Below are 16,622 nucleotides of genomic sequence, written 5' to 3' on the forward strand. Positions count from 1 at the left end.
TGAGTATAAAGCAGACTATTACAAAGAGTGTTTTACACCATGTCAAGAGTTTATTGACAGTATTTCAGAATATCTTTCAGTAAACAAGTTTTTTGTTTTTTAGCAAAATGTAATATATCAGTACTGTCGCATTTCATAAAAATAGTTGTTCACGTCTTTGAAACTACAGTATCAATGATACAGTAAACCATATTTGTAGGAATACAGCTGTACAAGGTGGATAGTACACAATTAGCACTACACAGTTATACTTGATCTCAATGGGAGGGTTATGAACGCTCCATTCTTAACAAATAAAGCCATTTTTTTCTTTTCTGTTTACAAAATCACTCACGGCAGGCAAAGGGGGTGGCCTGGACAGAGACAGATGACACGAGTTTCACCTTTCTCCACATTGTACCATAAAACATGTCTACAGCCTTCGCACCGCACTGCACTATTCGAGTCTGTGAATTCTGATACAATGCAAGTTTTGCTCCCCCAGTGTATTAAGTTTGGCTACAGAATTGTCACAGCACAGTTTTTGTTTTTACATCTCAACCTTGAATACTTGAAAGCTCTATTTTTCTATTTGAATAAAGCAAATGTTTGACTGATTACTGATGGAGATAGAAAACGCATAGCTCAGTTTAGCAGCATGCTTCAACTCTTCAGCTGATAAAATGTGTTTTCGGATGAATTATGCTTGGTCTGAAATTATATTTGCGGGAGATGGAGCCGTTTGCAGCAGTGTGAGTGGAACGCGCTCGGAAAAAACACAGAATATGGTTTGATAATTGCTTCACTGACTTCTTCAGAGAGAATGGAGTTGTACAAGCTACATTGAATCCCCTTTAACATGTGGAAAAAGGGCAGTCTTTGAGAGCTGTGTAGAGTGCATCAGGTCACTGCTTGACTTGTACTGTATATGTATCGCTTGATTTGAGCCTAAGCAGAGGGTTCCACAGTCTGCCAATGTGTGTGCACTGTAGGGCTGGAGAATATGACAAAAAAATTCATCAATACTTTTTTCCCTTGTATTGATTGATCTTGATTAATCTTGATTAATCTTGATTTTAAAAATGCTGTGTGTACCCTGTGCTCTTTTTTATTTTTAAAAAATGTTCCCACAATCACAACTGAACCTGGGTCGCCAGTGCCTTAACCTGCATTTGAAGGACACATACAAGTTTTCCTCATTCCCAGTATATGGGCAGCTTATATTGCAGGATGGCCATCATGTCCAATGGTTTTGTAACTAAGAATAAATCAGCATTAGAATTTTTATCAGTAAAAGCTATATTTGATTAGAACATGTTTACCTTGTATCTGGGACATTGGTAGGCTGTGTTTAATCAAAATCTTGCATACAGTTCCTTTAAATCTGATTTTGTCTTATTAAGAACAAATCAATTTTTTAAAAAAAATATTCATTTCCTGAATGAATAAAGACATTTAACGGTTCACTATGTAATTTTTATGATGGAGATGTCTATAAATATTCCACAGCATGGTGTTCAAATAATATTTCTCAATGGAGACAAGCCAATCAATGTGTTTCAAAGTATTTTTGTACAATAAAAAAACATTTGTAATTTAATAAATGCAGGATAGATATGTTGAATGCCATACTGCGGAACATTGCAGGCAACACAATAACATCTCCATGCCATGGTAGCCGACCCCCCACCAGAAAAAGTTCATAGTGCACCTTTAATCATTTCAATTTAACACATTTTTTACTCTGCTGCTAACCACATGCTTTAACTGACAAAAGATCGGCTATAGGTCATTAAAAACACCCAGGTATGTCGTTGAGAATTTCAATCTTGATTAAAATTAAAATTGGAGTTATTGCAGAGCCCCAGCGCACTGTCACATGAAGTTGCTTTCAGTTCAAAAACAAAGCAAAACTGAACTGCATTAGTTTGAGTAAGGCACTCCGGCCCACCCCAGCACAGTCCTCCTCTTTGTCCCCACTCCCACGCCCCTCTCCCACAGTGGTCTGGTACACTTAGCACAGTAAAAGGCATACGCAGAAATGGGAACACAGAGCAGACCAAAGTTTGTTGAGCAAAAATGAATACAGCACAGTTCTGCACGATGACTGCGAGGTGATATGTAACTTAGAGAACATCATGGGTCTTACTAAGCGCTCCGGCAGTCCCATTGACAGAATTAAAGTGAGTTGGACATGAAAACGCTCCACAGAGGACGTCTTGTCTAAAGGCTAGGGCTAAAGACACGGGTCCCTGTCTAACATAGTGCTGTATACTCATGCACTGGGTTTGGTGACTCGCACAGTTTTGATATGTAGTTATAGACCAGGCCATGACAGTAATAGACCTAAAATACTGTCCCGGTGAGTTTGCTCCTCTTTTTATCTACAACAACGCCTCCATATTATCAAATGTACATATTTTCACAACTTTACATTTACAGTATATGTTTTATTGGTAGGCATGACATTCCCACTGCTAGCATACGCCTATGACTCACATTGGTCACATTTCTGGATGTATCGCTGGTTCTTTCTCAGATGACTTGTTCAGTGTCTTTGCTGCACAGAGAAAATGAGCCCAAAGAAATGCCTTCAGACAAATCTGTATCTGTATCTTGAGTTTGAATAACGTGATCCTGGTGAAGACGCCCCTTTAAAGGTACAAGTGTACATGTGTCCATTTCAAATGCTCTGCTGAACATAAACTTTGCTTCTATAGTCTGCATTTGGTTGTATACTCTAGGTTACTATAGCTGTGAAAGTTCTGCTTAAGGTTGTGGGTGTAATAATCCTCTTGTAAAAAGATTGGAGATGAGAGAAACATGGAGAGAAACAGGAGAGATGAGAGAGGCTTCTCTGAAACATCCCATAGTGAGCAGGGAGCACACAGCATGACCAGTCCAAGCCAGTTGGATCCTTTCTACCTGCTGACAGTGGACGTCCAGGAGCGCAGTGTCCCGGGCAGTTTGTCTGGGACACCCCAGGGCCTGGGGGAGGCAGCAGTGCTCCGAGCAGGAGGCTCTTCCACAGCTTTGGGGGGAAAGTACGGCCCACTGTATGCCCCAGAACGCTCTTCTTCTCTGAGACTGGCTCTGGATAGCAGCCTCTCCTGGAGGCTCCCATCTGCACTGCCCACAGACACACCATTCACACTCACATAGGAGTCCCAGGACCACACGGTGCTCCCGGTCTGAGCGTGCAGAGACTTCCTCTCACAGCAGGGGGAGCAAGTGTCCCTTTGCCTTCTGTCACTGGAGCCTAGGATGGCTTTAGCAGGCAGCAGCCGAGGCCCCTCTGCCTCTCCGCACTGGCCCCTGATCACACTCTTCTGCTGGGTGGACCTGCCACCTGAGGGCCCCCTGCTGGAGCTGTGCTCTGTAGGCTGTGGAGCTTTCTCTGCCATGTACACTGTGGCCTCTAGAGAGAGCTGAGGAGGGGACTCCGGGGCTGTATGGGATGAGAGCAGGGGGGTGGGGTGCAGTTCCAGGGTCACTTCCTGCAGGGCAGAGTGGGCTGTAGAAAGGGGAGTCCAGGGGCCGCCACAGTCTGTGGAACAGAGCACAGTGTGAGGGACAGAGACATGTTGCTGTGGGACATGCACATGCTCCACAACTGTCAAACAAGAGCATTCAAACATCAGAGCCATCATATACTGTATGCAGCACACATACTAGTAGATACATGTGTACATGTGCACAGGTATGTGCACTATACATAGGTACACATGTACCTACATGTTTACACACGTGTCACATCTTCAGAGCTTCTTTGATCTGTCACTGCACTGGTGCAGACATGCATCGTGTCAACACTAAAACGTCTGATCTGACCCTTGACCAACACTTAAACCACAGTTGCTCTTGTGCATGCACAACACACTCATGCAGACAGCACATGTAAGAGCTGAATCCAGAAGTAAAGACATGCAGTATCCACGAACCGTGTCTTTAGAGTGGCCCATTAGGAAGAAATATGGGGAGCTTAGTGTGTCACCTTTCATGCACATGGAGAGGTTGGAAGGTACCAATCCTGAGGGAAGTAATACAAGTAAAGGCCTACAGCGTCATTAGAAACAACAGCAGGGCTATTACACATGGACAAGAAAGATTAGCAGAATTATTGCACAGAAAGAGTTGTTAGTAAGTAGCGACATACTACGTATGTAGTACAAATCTATCGTGGTTACTATAAATCTAAATGGCACAAGCGTTAATAAGGTAAAACTAAATATGTCCATTAGGCAGTCCAGACCCACCATAGTCTGGCACTTGGCCTGTGCCCCTCTTCAGCAGCAGCCGCACTCTCCGGCCCCCCGCCTTGATCAGCTCGATGGCCCGGGCGTGGGTCATGTCCCGTGTACTGTCTCCGTTTATCTCAATGATCTGATCTCCAACCTGAAAAACATACACTGATCAGACTACCTCATCTGTCTTACCCTCCTGCTCCAAGAAAAAGTCCTGTTCTACATGTTACCCAGGGACTTAAGAGGCCATGACGTGTAGTCTTCAAGAGCACAAGATTGCCAGGGAAAAAGACATGTCCCTAAGCAGTGTCAGACTGTGGGCAGAGGCTTGGGACTGGAGAGTTGTTCACGCAATGACTCCTAAGGCTCAGTTTTTGATTTAGCACAAGTTCAGTAGCCCAACACTGGGGAAATTGTATTGCAGAAAAAACAAATTACTATATTAATGTCCAAAAACATGTTTTTGCTAAACTAAACTAAACTAAAAATAAAATAATAAAATAAATTAGATAGAAAATGTATAGCATGTGGGTACAGGACTGACATGGGGTATAAACCATGTAGGTATATCAACACCAACAATGGTAAAGTGTATACTGTTTGAGGCAGTTGAAGTTGCCTGGCCAGCCAAGACTACACACCTTTATAATACTTCATAAAGACGTACAGTCTGGAACCATATCCTGTCTCTAATATTTTCATGGCCATGAATAAAAGGTGGATTAATTAAGTTTGTATCAAAACATGGCGGTTTAGGTGTAAAAAAGAAAGACAAAATAACACAGATGACTGGTGAACTGTGAGTATTTCTGTAGAATTAAAGACCAAAGCACTAAACTCTCCAAATCTGAGGTAAAAAGAAGTTATAGATTTTGTTCTAAATGGAGGAGATGCCTTCCTCAATTCAGCAGCATGCACTACAAATAAGAGACTGAATGGAACAGAACATTGGACAAAAAAGTCTGACATCTGCAACAATGAAAGACCACAATTCAAAAGGGTTTGGCAAGAACAAACAAAGGCACTCTTCAATCTGCAAAGGCTTAAAACAAGCCGGGCTGCATCAACCCTGCATGCTGCTTTGAAAGCTTAAAAAATAGCCACATAAAACATAGTATTTCCATTTATTTTCTTTTTAATAATTGCAAATTGCCAAACTGCTTAACCTAACCCTCCCAAACACTTGGGACTTTTTTGTTTGATGAAATGGTTTGGGTCAGATAGTTTCTAATATATGCATGCCACTTTCACCTACAGCAGTGGTTGCTTACCTGTTTTGTCTCAAGTACCCTTTAAGTTTTGTCTCACAGTCTAAGTCCCCCTAATTCGGGTGCTATAAAAATAAATATGTTTACTGTGGTAGTATATGTAGTATACTCCCTGTCTTCTTACCCTCATCCTGCCATTGCGTATAGCAGGGCCATCTTCTGCCAGGCGTAGCACAAAGAGGTCCATCTTGTACTCTCTGCCCCCTCGAATACTGAAGCCAAAACCTTTGGAGCTTTTCTCCAGCTCCACTGTGAAGTAGTCATAGTCCTGGAGGCACATAGCACAGCATTTAGTCCAGTCGCACAGAATAAGTATAACTGTGTGTGCGTATTATTATACACAATGCATTATAGGTTCGGGAGCTTAAAGAGGGGGTATTACAATTCTATGGCGTATTAATTGCTTAACACATAACATATTTAGATAACTGTGTTACCTTTATTGTTTTGAAAATACTATATTTGCAGAAAACAACTTATTAACATGTTTTAAAAGTTTAATTTTTGCTTCTGATGATGAGTCCCCATTCCTCCTTTGCACAGAATCATATTGCTACTGTAAGGAGGGTTTGAATAGTGCCGTGCTCATTAACATGCATGGATGACATGTAAAACCTCTTCAGCATGTTTATGATGAGGGAGCATTGTAACATGTTAGAACGCTCCAAAAAGTCGATTTTGTATAATACCCCCTCTTTAACATTGTCATTTCTACGTGTAGATGGACAGTCCTAGTACCTGTCTGAAGTCGGCGGGGATCCCCAGGGGGAACTGCGCCGCTGTAGGGTGCCCTCTGAAGTCCAGCAGGCCTGGGGGATGCCTGTAGTCCAGGGTGGGGGGCTGGCGGTAGTCGGTGACCGGGGGGTGGCGGTAGTCCACTGGGGGCTGCCTGTAATCAGTGAAGGGCGCATGGCGGAAGTCAGGTTTCACATCCTGCCTGGCCTTAACCTCTGACCTGGGAGTGAAGAATACAGTATTATAGGGCACTGCTCGCTACATGTTTGTTTTGGAAATGCTAAAGAAAGAGAAACTCAATTGAATGAGACTTAGAACCTTATTAAGTACGCTCTATACAAACTCATAGTTATAGTCAGGGTTTAAGTATTCATGTTACATATTATTACAAGCTGTTATAAATCAGTGGGTTAAATGTTGTTATCATAGACTGTAATAATGTACTGTAGAAAAGTGTAGGATGGTGTAGGCTGATACTAAAGTACAACTGAAGTGGGATTTCTACTGGCTAATGTTGCATTGTTTATTTGGCTATACTACAATCAAAAGAAAGTGTATTTAGCGTAAATAGTTAAAACTTTAGTTTCGCGATAAAAAAGTACAAATATCTTGATTTATTATCCTATGCAAAATATGCTCACAAAAACTCTTTCCTTTCAGATTGTCTGCGTGCTCTTTTCTGGCGCCTTTATAGCAAGGTCCACATGCACCACCTCTCCATCACTTCTGTGCTTCATACAGGAGCAACCTTAGGCTAAATTATTCACTGAGACTGACAGAGCTAAGTGGTGTTATGCAACAAAGTGCAGCTACTGTCTGAGTGTCAGAGACGGTCTTTTATGGAGAGAAAGTTATCAAAAAGGAATACTAGAGAAAATGTCCATAAGGCATTGGGAATTTTAGTAGCAGTTCTATTAGTTTCTCTGATAAAAGTCTATATTTTGCCAGTTCCAATTTTATAAAAAATAAATAAATAAAGTGATAATAATAAAGAGAAAACTCAACAGGCTACAATCCATTTTTGGCATATAAAAAAACTAAATAACTAAATACCAGTGTTAATTTTGTGAACTAATATTTTTCATCATAGTTTTGGTCAATGTATTTTTTGTGTAATAAAAATTAAAACAGTGAAGGCTGAAAATATTTCTTTAGATATAATAATATATATAACAAAGGCTTTGGCCTATATATCACTGATATCAGTTAAACAGAAGGGTAGCTGGGATAGAGGGGTAGAAGTCTAAAAAGTTGTGCAATATCATATATGATGTGTATAATATATTATATACACTTTATAACATAACTTGGGTCATCTGCTTGTCTCCATAGAGATTACTTAGCTTGTAATGTTCCACATCATGCCATGACCTGGCCTGTAACTTGGCCTGGTGGCAACTGCTTGTTATATTTGTTAAATACCACTATACTATGGAGCATTCAGAGCAAAGCGATAACACCTCTATGGAAACAAACAGGTGGCCTCCACTAGAAAAGTTACAGAGTGCCACTTGAACTAAAACACTGCAAAAGAATGAAAAAAACAAAACCCATCTAACTTTGTCTCCATCCCTCATCCCTGTGTTTTGGCTGTCCTGTTGCTTACCTGCCGTCATGAAGGTAGAGCTGGGCAGAGGGCTGTGTGACTGGGCTCTGCTGGCTCCCGGCTGACACAGGCTGGCTCCCCGGGGCAATGGGGATAGACACAGGGACACTCTGAACCACCTGTCCCGGCTGAGGGGGCATCTGACTGGGCACAGGCAGTGGCTGACCAGGCTGCAGCGTCGCTTGGCTCATTTGGGCTACACTAGTGGGCTGGGTCTGTGGGCTGTGTTTCTGGGTCATAGGGCTCTGCTTCTCCGAGCTGGGGCCAGACTGAGAACCTGAAGGTGAAAAGGCAAAATAAGAATCGTTTGAAGGGTCATTGGTTGGTAGTTGGAAAATTTGAGTAAAATGTGATATATCGTCATGATGTAAAATTACTCTAGAAAATGAAACAAAACGACAAAGAAATAAGGAACCATCCTTCACACACATACTCACACATTATATTAGGTTTCCATGTTTTGTGAAGACTAGCCTTAATCTAAACCCTAATCTTAACCACAACTGACCCATATCTTTGAACCCTGTTGTTGATCTTATATTGAAGGATTTAATTTATGAGTACCAATTTTTATCCCCCACAAAACAAAAAGGTGTATATCAAGTGGCTGTGCCTTCATTCATACATCAGTGTACACAGACACTGGAGACATTCTGACCCACAGACTAACCCACTAAAATTAAGAAGCATTATGTATAGAGAAGAATAAGTTTAAACTGACCGGCGCTCTTACCCTCCTCTGGGATAATGTGCAGAGTAACAGTGAGGCCTGCGTCCTTGATGAGTTTGACGATGTCTGCGTGGGGCATGCTGATGATGGACTGTCCATTCACCGCCAGGATCCGGTCTCCCACTTTCAGCTTCCCACAGCGGTCTGCAGGGCTGCCCTCGATGATACGGCCGATTTTGTGAGGCACAGCTAAAACAGGACAGGGAAAGTCACATTGCTGTCTACTGTCCTCTACGTGTGTGTCAAAGTGGGCTGAAAGAGGTACACTATGGTAATAATAAATAGTAAATTAAAAAATGAGTTGGATTTTATGATGAACAGATATGAAGTATGTGTTCTCTGATTTGAACATGTGTCACTCTCAGCATGGTGTGTGGGGGCAGACTCACTGATGACTGCAGTGTTCTCAGGTCTATTCAGGGAGCTGATGATGACAAAGCCAAAGCCTTCGTTCTCTTTGCGGTGGATGACCACATCACTGGTCTGCAGGGCTGCTCCCTCGGGGGCAGGAGTGACCGTGGGGATGCCTACACCATGAGCAGCGGCGTGGGCATCACTGCGAGGAGAGCTGTGCTGAGTAGAGACAGAGCCAGGACTGCGGCCGTTCACCGGACAGGGCTCACCTGTGGACAATCAGGCACAGGTCACATGATACAGGTCACATGACACAGGTCACATGATACAGATGACATGGTATGCTTCACCTGGAACCAAAAAGCACATCTGCCTCCCTTCTACACCACCCTGGGAGTCATGATTTTACACAATCTGTTTTCAGCCAAAGACATCCTCAAACCTCCTCTTTGGAGAGTTGCCAGTTTTGCAGCATTTATTACACACAACACTGCACTCCACTACATCCCAAAGGGATTCCCCGTCAAAGGCAAACTTTTCCTTTCTTTGCATTCTGCTGAGGAACTCCTATGCAACTGTCTACCTCTACACATTCATTATATTTATACTCCAAGAGTCAATAGAGGACATACAGGTCCATGTTTGAAAGTCAGGATAGAGTCAGATGTTGAGAGGAACATTAAACTTAAGTACAAAGAGGGATTTTTTTTAACTTGCTGTCAGTGATGCAACGTATTACATTGTCTTTTTAATGTGAGCAAACCAAAGCAGTCCTCACCAGGCATGTGCACCCTTCTCCTGACTGTCAGGCTGACTTGGCCATTGCGAGCAGCTGCATGCATCAGGTCTATTACATATTTGTGTGGTTTCCCAGCAACCACGTTCTTATCCACCGAAATGAGCTCGTCGCCGGGCCGCAGTCGTCCATCACGCTCTGCCGGAGTGTTCTCTATTATGGCACCAATAACAATCTGTTTGAGACAATCAATATTAGCAACACAGATGAAGGAGAAGAGGAAGAAGTAGCAGCACAGAGGAGTTATTGTAATTACAGTAGTGTAGGGATAAAAAAGATATTGGTTATATCTGTGTGTGTGTGAGGATCTAATGCAGGTATGTCCAAACTATGGCCCTGGGGTGAATTGGCTCAAAATACCATAAACAGTAAACAACTTTTTACTGCAAAACCTCCAAAACGGCTCTCTCTCTATATATATATATCTATATCTTTTTTTATGAGGCAGACCTTATATTGAAGTTGGGGTGCCTGACTTTTTTGTAAATTAGTTTATTTTGTGTTTTTCCCCAAAAAGTACATTGTAAAATCTGCACTGTGTGACAAAATGAGATTGCTGCATGCTATCTGCAGCTAATAATGAAGTATTTTTATTTTCCATCAACCAGGAAGTACTGGCTCCTCACCTCACCTCCTCATTCCTTCTGCAGTGTGGAAATCCCAAGCTTTAAAGTGCATATGACAGAGTTTCATGTTTTTCTAAATATGACTGGTTTGGTGGGATAGTACCTGGTAAATATTTATCATAGTTAAGTGTCAGTTTGTGTAAAAAAGGAGGACTGTACAAAAGGAAAAGTGCAAAAACACAGGAAGTAGTGCTGAGTTCTCAAACAATTCCTCTATTTATGTCATCAACACGAAAAACTCCATTCAAAATGTAGGGAAATTGGGAAATTGCCTGGCAAATCCAGAAAGATTTGGATTTGCCAGGCAATTTGCTTGTATTTTTTATACAGATTGATGTTTCGTGCAATGTGATCATGCAATCCGATTTGTTGTTTTTTTTCAAATGATGGATTTAAAACAAAAACAAAGGAGCTCATTGGTCACCCATAATTTACAAATAAAATCTAATTTATCTCACTTCAGATTAACAGAGTTTAGTGGTTCGCTCATTGTTTCTACAGAAATCTGTGATGTTTTTCAGCCCCCTGTGATATGTTTTTCCTTTATTTTTTCCAATATGGACGGACCATGTGTGTCCCTGATAGGCTAATCCACCTATCAATCATGTCCATCTGAATTTGGGGAGATTCACCTATGACCAGATTCATATCTTCATAAAGTACTGAAGAAGTCTGTATTCTGGATCCCAGGCAAACAAAATAAAGGCGTTGTCATCTATTTTTATTTATGTAATCATAACTATTGTGTACTTTAATCAAGTTTTGGCATTCGTTAACAGAACTGGAATTGCCTCTATACACGTCACATCTGCTGCCCGTCTCCACCCAAAAAGTAAAATTATAAACTTCACTGAAATAATTAAAAAAAACTTACACAGAGCTAGGCAAGTATTTTAGTAATATCTCAAAATTAAATGATGTTAACTGTTTTTTAGTGAAAAAGTACTCGAACTTTTAAGTTCCTGACCTGAATAAAAGGCATAGTGGCTTGGATAAACTTCTGTTGAATGCAAATATCTAAATGATCTTGAGCACCACGGATAAGTTTACATTAAAATTATTAATAATGTTAATGATGATGCCGATGTATGAGGTTAAGAGTGTGTGAACCAGCCCGTCCCATACGAGCCTTGTCACGGGCGTCCGGACTCACAGCCTGCACCGCCTCGTCTCCCCCCAGGATCCGGAACCCAAATCCAGTCTTTTCCCTCAGGAGGTGCACTTCCACTTCCTCGTACTCAGGACCTGGCACAAACACAAGCTAATATTACAAAACATTACTGTAAAGCATGTGTTTAGGTAGATTTCAGTGCTCACGTCTGCTCTCGTAAAGGGCCCGGGACTTCTCGTACAGGTCGTAGGGGTCGGGTTTGTTGAGGTCAAAGCCCTCAGTGGAGTCCGGCACTGAGGTCCGGTGTTGGGGCTGGTTCGGGAAGGGTGTGCCTGGGGGTAGCACCGGACCGGAGAGGTTGGTCTGAGGGCTTCCATGCTGGTCCCACTGGTCTGGTAACTACATCAAAGGCACAGCAAAAGTTATTGTTGAAAGAATATGAAAAGACTAAAATTTGTAGTAAAAATGCATTCTAATTATCTCCTGCCATAAAGAATATGCAGCCTATATTGGATCTTGAGGCACAGATATGTGTTCTATTACTGGAAGCTCTCCCTGTGTATGGGTGGGCGCGTCCCTTGGGTGCTCATCAACCTTCAAACATGCATACACGCCACAATATTTTATGAGTACCTGCAGCTAGCTACTCCTGTTTAGCATCATAGATTATATTTGCAGTAGTTTTCAGACACCATACCTTTACTTCCAAGTTTTGGTTAGTGTATGAGTGACAAAAGCTTTATGTTGACAATATTAAATTATTTGAACATTTGTATTTCTTGCATCACTTTTTGTGGTCTATCCTTTGAAAATACTTCAATTAATAAATCAGAGGTTATGTCCAGGCAGTTACTTTAATAGTTACTCTTACTTGAGTAGTAGCTTCCCCAAATACCTTTTTAATCTTCCAAATACTTTTTTAATCATACTTGAGTGATTTCTTGAACCACTGCTTTGTACTTCTCCATGACTAATATACCTCTCTACATAGCAAATAAAAATAATTTAATAAAACCTACATAGAAGAGTCTACAGAGTGAATGATGTGAACCGGTCAACCTAATTTGCCAATAAAGCACCGGTCAAATGCTCAGACGCAGATGAGACAATCAAAACAATATCTCTGCGCTCTTTCAAAGCGGCACACAACAAGACAGAGGATCACTCACCTGTTTGGACGCCTTCCACGGAGAGATGTGGCCTGAGGGGGGAGAGAAAAGAGCAGTCAGAGTCAGACAGCAATATTTATAAGACCACATGCTTTATATCTGCAACGAGACAGCTCAGCAAAATACACTTGTTGGAAATTAATGTTGGAGATCCAGTATTTTTAGGTTACTCAGAGTTCAAATGAAAAATTAAATAGCTAATTTAATCAAGTTTTATTATCGATAGGGCAGATCTTATTTTAGGGATTTGACCATGATTTGAATTTAGTCCTGGTTTAGTCCTGATTTTGTCCAAGTTTAGTTAAAAGACCCATATTACACAAACAGAAAACACTATAGGAAGTGCTCCACTGTGTTTTTAAGCTCCATACACCTTTACTAGAATCATTTGGATAATTCAGCCCTGGAAATGCCAATCTCTACTGAACTAAAGGTAAAAGGAGCTGTTAATTTGAAAACTACTGCTTCATGACATCATAAGATAGAAGAAAGCAATTTGAGCTTTGGAGAAGTAGACAGACTAATAATAAAGGGTTACTCAAATAAGTGTGAATGAAACAAAATACAACTCCAGGTATGTTTTTGATGAGGTAACAACACTGTAACATGGCTTAAATCTCACAAGAGTAAATTTTGTGTAATATAAGACCTCTAAGGTGGCAGTGGCTCAAGTAATAAAATATCTTCATCTTATAAAACCTAAATGTTGGTAACTTTATCACATTGCTGACTAGCGAATACTGTCATTGTGTCCTTATGCATGAAACTCCACCCACCTATGTTAATTCTGTTGTAAGAAATGGACTAGGGCAGTGTGTTCTTATACATTTTTTTTTCATAATGCAATTAGATGTATTCACTTTCCTTAGGGTGATGATGCCACAGGAGCAAGTATAGAGTTCAGGAAAGTGCCATCACAGATCACAAAATTTTCAGTTAACCTAATGTTAAAACAATAGAGATTTTAAGATGATAAATACTCTTTTTATACTGTGTTTTCCATGTAAGATTTTTTTTAAAATAAATAAATATCAAAACTTAAATGTTGAACCTGATCATTCATTCAACGCCACTGCTCTAAGTCCTACTTTACATATTCACCTCCAGCACAAAAAGGCATATTAACATAATAAACTACCTCCAATCTCTATAAAACAGTACTGGTTAACTAAATCTCCAATCCAACACATACAACATTCCCTCTAATGCTTACGTAACTATGGAAACAAAACAAAAAAACATCTCAAGAACTAACATCTTCATTCCTGATTATGTAAAAAACTCCCAGTGTGATGCTTTAAACCACCCTCACTTTTGACTTTGTTTGTGTTAAACGCTTGTTGCATTTGTTTTCAGTATAATTACATCATTAGCTGGGAGCAAATTTACCCCCCCCCCCCCCCCCCCCCAAATCTTGCACCCCTCACGCTCTTCGCTTTCCTCACCAAGTCATTTTCTATCTACATGTTAGAAGCAGAGTGCATGCCACATTGCAAAAACAATCTCATCAACCCATCTCCCTGATGTAGAGAATCAAAGACATACACAGTTGTTATGTTTCCCAGGCCTAAATACACACATTAGGATAAGGAGGAGAACTATGCAGGCAGATTTTTTACACATGTGAAAAGCGAGCACAAAACATGCTAAGTGAAGTGCTATCCCGCAGGCACTGTTGATATGGGCAAAGACATCTTAAGAGAGGGCCCTGATATGGATATATGAGATTTTCTTGGAAAAAGACATGCTGTTTATGGAAAAGAAAGGAAAATAGTAATATGACAATGTGAAAAAGGACTTGATTTGATAAGAATTGTGTCTCTAGTTTGTTTGAGTGGGAAAGAATAATATGGTTGAAAAGATTTGATGTCAGATATTAGTGAAGTCATAATTTTAGATTAAAGGCAGGGCCTTATGTAACTCTATTGGAGATGTACTGTACAAATCTCCAAACATGCAAACACAAATGGGATCTTAGCGATGTGTATTATGGATTGGCTCTACAAACTTGCCATATTAATCTTGTGGCTTAAAGTTATTTTAGCTGACAAACATCTCATATTTGGAGCCGAATTTGGCACCAGTTTCTGAAGTTACTGTGAGAAAATAATCTAAATATTTATACTGTGTTAGTTTTTATTTCATGTGGATATGCCCAGTAAACCATATGGTAAACCATATATTAACCATAAAGCAGGTCAAAAGCGCTGGACAGCAACACACGTCCAGCTCTATTAAAACCTCTTTAAATTATAGGGAGCCAAGAATGTTGTGAAGTCACATGATCAGATTGTTGGACCATATTGTTGTTCTGTACTTTGAAAAATCGTCCTTACATCTATTCAAAATATAAGTAAATATAAATTATTCAGCACCTTAAATGTTGGATTTTAGAGATTCAAAAAATGGCAAAGGATTTGATTATTTTTATAAACCTCAGCTTAAAAACACACAAACAAATGGTTTCCACCTCTCAACTCTTAACTAAAGTCCAAAGAAAGTCCAAACTTTGGGCTACTTTAAACAGCTGTCAATATTTCTATTTCTTTGTGTATTGCATAAGAGTGTTCACTTATTGTTGAAATTAACAAATGAACATAAACTTTGAAGAAGCGAATTATGGGTTTAATACTGTTCAAATGGATATAAAATGATGTACACTTTAAGCTATAGCTGAGTACAGAAGGAAGAACAGAGTCACTGGTATAGCCTTCTGTGTTCCCCAGAGCTGTCCGTGGTGCTGACGTGATTCCGCAGTGTGGCAGCAGAGGGAGCCGCCGTGGGAGGCTGTCACTAATGCGTGTGTTCAGCAGAGAATAGGAAAGCCCTTAAGGAACCCTAATAACTGATTCCAGGGAAGCTTCTCATGAGGACCAAGCGAAGGAAACATGGCGTTAGCTACAGACCAATTGTCCACTCCCATTAGAAGAGGTGCCATACTCACACACACTTTTAAGTGTCATTTAAATGCTAATACTATGCCTATTCATACACACAGGATGCTCCTGTGCATGCTGATGAGGGGTAAGGGGTCGGAGGGTATGTATCCTCTCTCTCTCTCTCTCTCTTTCTCATTCTATCTCTTCTTCAACTTGCTTCTGTCTCTCTCCTGTCTTCTGCCTCTCATTCTCTCCCCCTTTTCCCCTCTCTCTAGGTCCTTCTCCTCCACTCTCTCTCCTTTTTCCCTTCCTATCTGTCCCTCTCTACCTCTCTTTATTTACCCCCCCCCCCCCCTTGTTTTACAACACCTCTCTCCTTTTTTCCCTCCTTATCTCTCACCCTCTCCTCTTCTCTCTCTCTATCTCTCTCCTTCTCTTTATTTACCCCTCTTTCTCTCTCTCTCACAAGGCAGTGTGGTCAGGCAGTTTGGCAGACGGCTTCGACAGACTCGCCTGCTGCGACCTGGACGCCTCTCAGAACTCCACCTGAATGGCTGCTCACACACACCCTGCCATCACCATGTGTCCTTATTGGTGGGTGCAAAACACTCCCTGTTTGCGGTTGGCTCAGTGTCAAACTCAGGGAAATCTATCTGGAACTGGGCCCACGCTACAAACAACCACACAAATGTAGACATCTGCATGAAATTCTCAGCTACGGAAAGGTAAACAGAACAGGTTGACATTTGTTTCATATGAGTGAGTTAGAAGAGATGCTTTGTCCCCTGGTTGACCCTGTGGAGAGAAGCGATGTGGGCGGAGTGTCAGGCTACAGACCCACACGTCTGTAGCCTGACTAGTTTGAGAGAAAGTGGAATGGAGTTTGAAGAAGAAATGACTTGTGGTTGAGGAGGGTGGATGCTAAATTCAAAGCCTAAAAGTCATAAAGCAAAACTATAAGCAGTTTATGTCGTCTTACATAAGATAAGATATATATGTCTCATAATGGGGACACTTCAGTGTTACAACGCCAAAATGGAGCAGTAGAATTAAAGTAATCAAAATGTTATTCAAGATAAATATCAGTTCAAAAAAAATGTATACTATGGAATTTTGCAATTCTGC

General features: G+C 41.0%; 1 protein-coding gene across 4 annotated transcripts in view; it reads right to left on the reverse strand.

Moving 5' to 3' along the window:
* Positions 1–28: 28 nt before the first annotated feature.
* The window catches only part of LOC117372216 (membrane-associated guanylate kinase, WW and PDZ domain-containing protein 2-like), a 98,842-nt gene continuing 82,248 nt past the window's right edge, over positions 29–16,622 (reverse strand). For 2 of the 4 annotated variants that reach the window (XM_055222632.1, XM_055222630.1), the window contains exons 12-22: positions 12,619–12,650; positions 11,656–11,848; positions 11,492–11,583; positions 9,695–9,887; positions 8,952–9,185; positions 8,566–8,751; positions 7,833–8,109; positions 6,230–6,446; positions 5,616–5,759; positions 4,236–4,374; positions 29–3,526 (exon numbers count right to left, since the gene is read on the reverse strand). In XM_055222632.1, the coding sequence (XP_055078607.1) occupies positions 2,901–3,526; positions 4,236–4,374; positions 5,616–5,759; positions 6,230–6,446; positions 7,833–8,109; positions 8,566–8,751; positions 8,952–9,185; positions 9,695–9,887; positions 11,492–11,583; positions 11,656–11,848; positions 12,619–12,650 (2,333 nt within the window). In that variant the 3' untranslated portion in view covers positions 29–2,900. Of the gene's footprint in view, positions 3,527–4,235; positions 4,375–5,615; positions 5,760–6,229; positions 6,447–7,832; positions 8,110–8,553; positions 8,752–8,951; positions 9,186–9,694; positions 9,888–11,491; positions 11,584–11,655; positions 11,849–12,618; positions 12,651–16,622 lie in introns of all 4 variants that reach the window. The other 2 variants (XM_055222631.1, XM_033967981.2) reach the window with 1 other exon arrangement.

This window comes from Periophthalmus magnuspinnatus, chromosome 6 (assembly GCF_009829125.3).
Source record: "Periophthalmus magnuspinnatus isolate fPerMag1 chromosome 6, fPerMag1.2.pri, whole genome shotgun sequence".
NCBI lineage: Eukaryota > Metazoa > Chordata > Actinopteri > Gobiiformes > Gobiidae > Periophthalmus > Periophthalmus magnuspinnatus.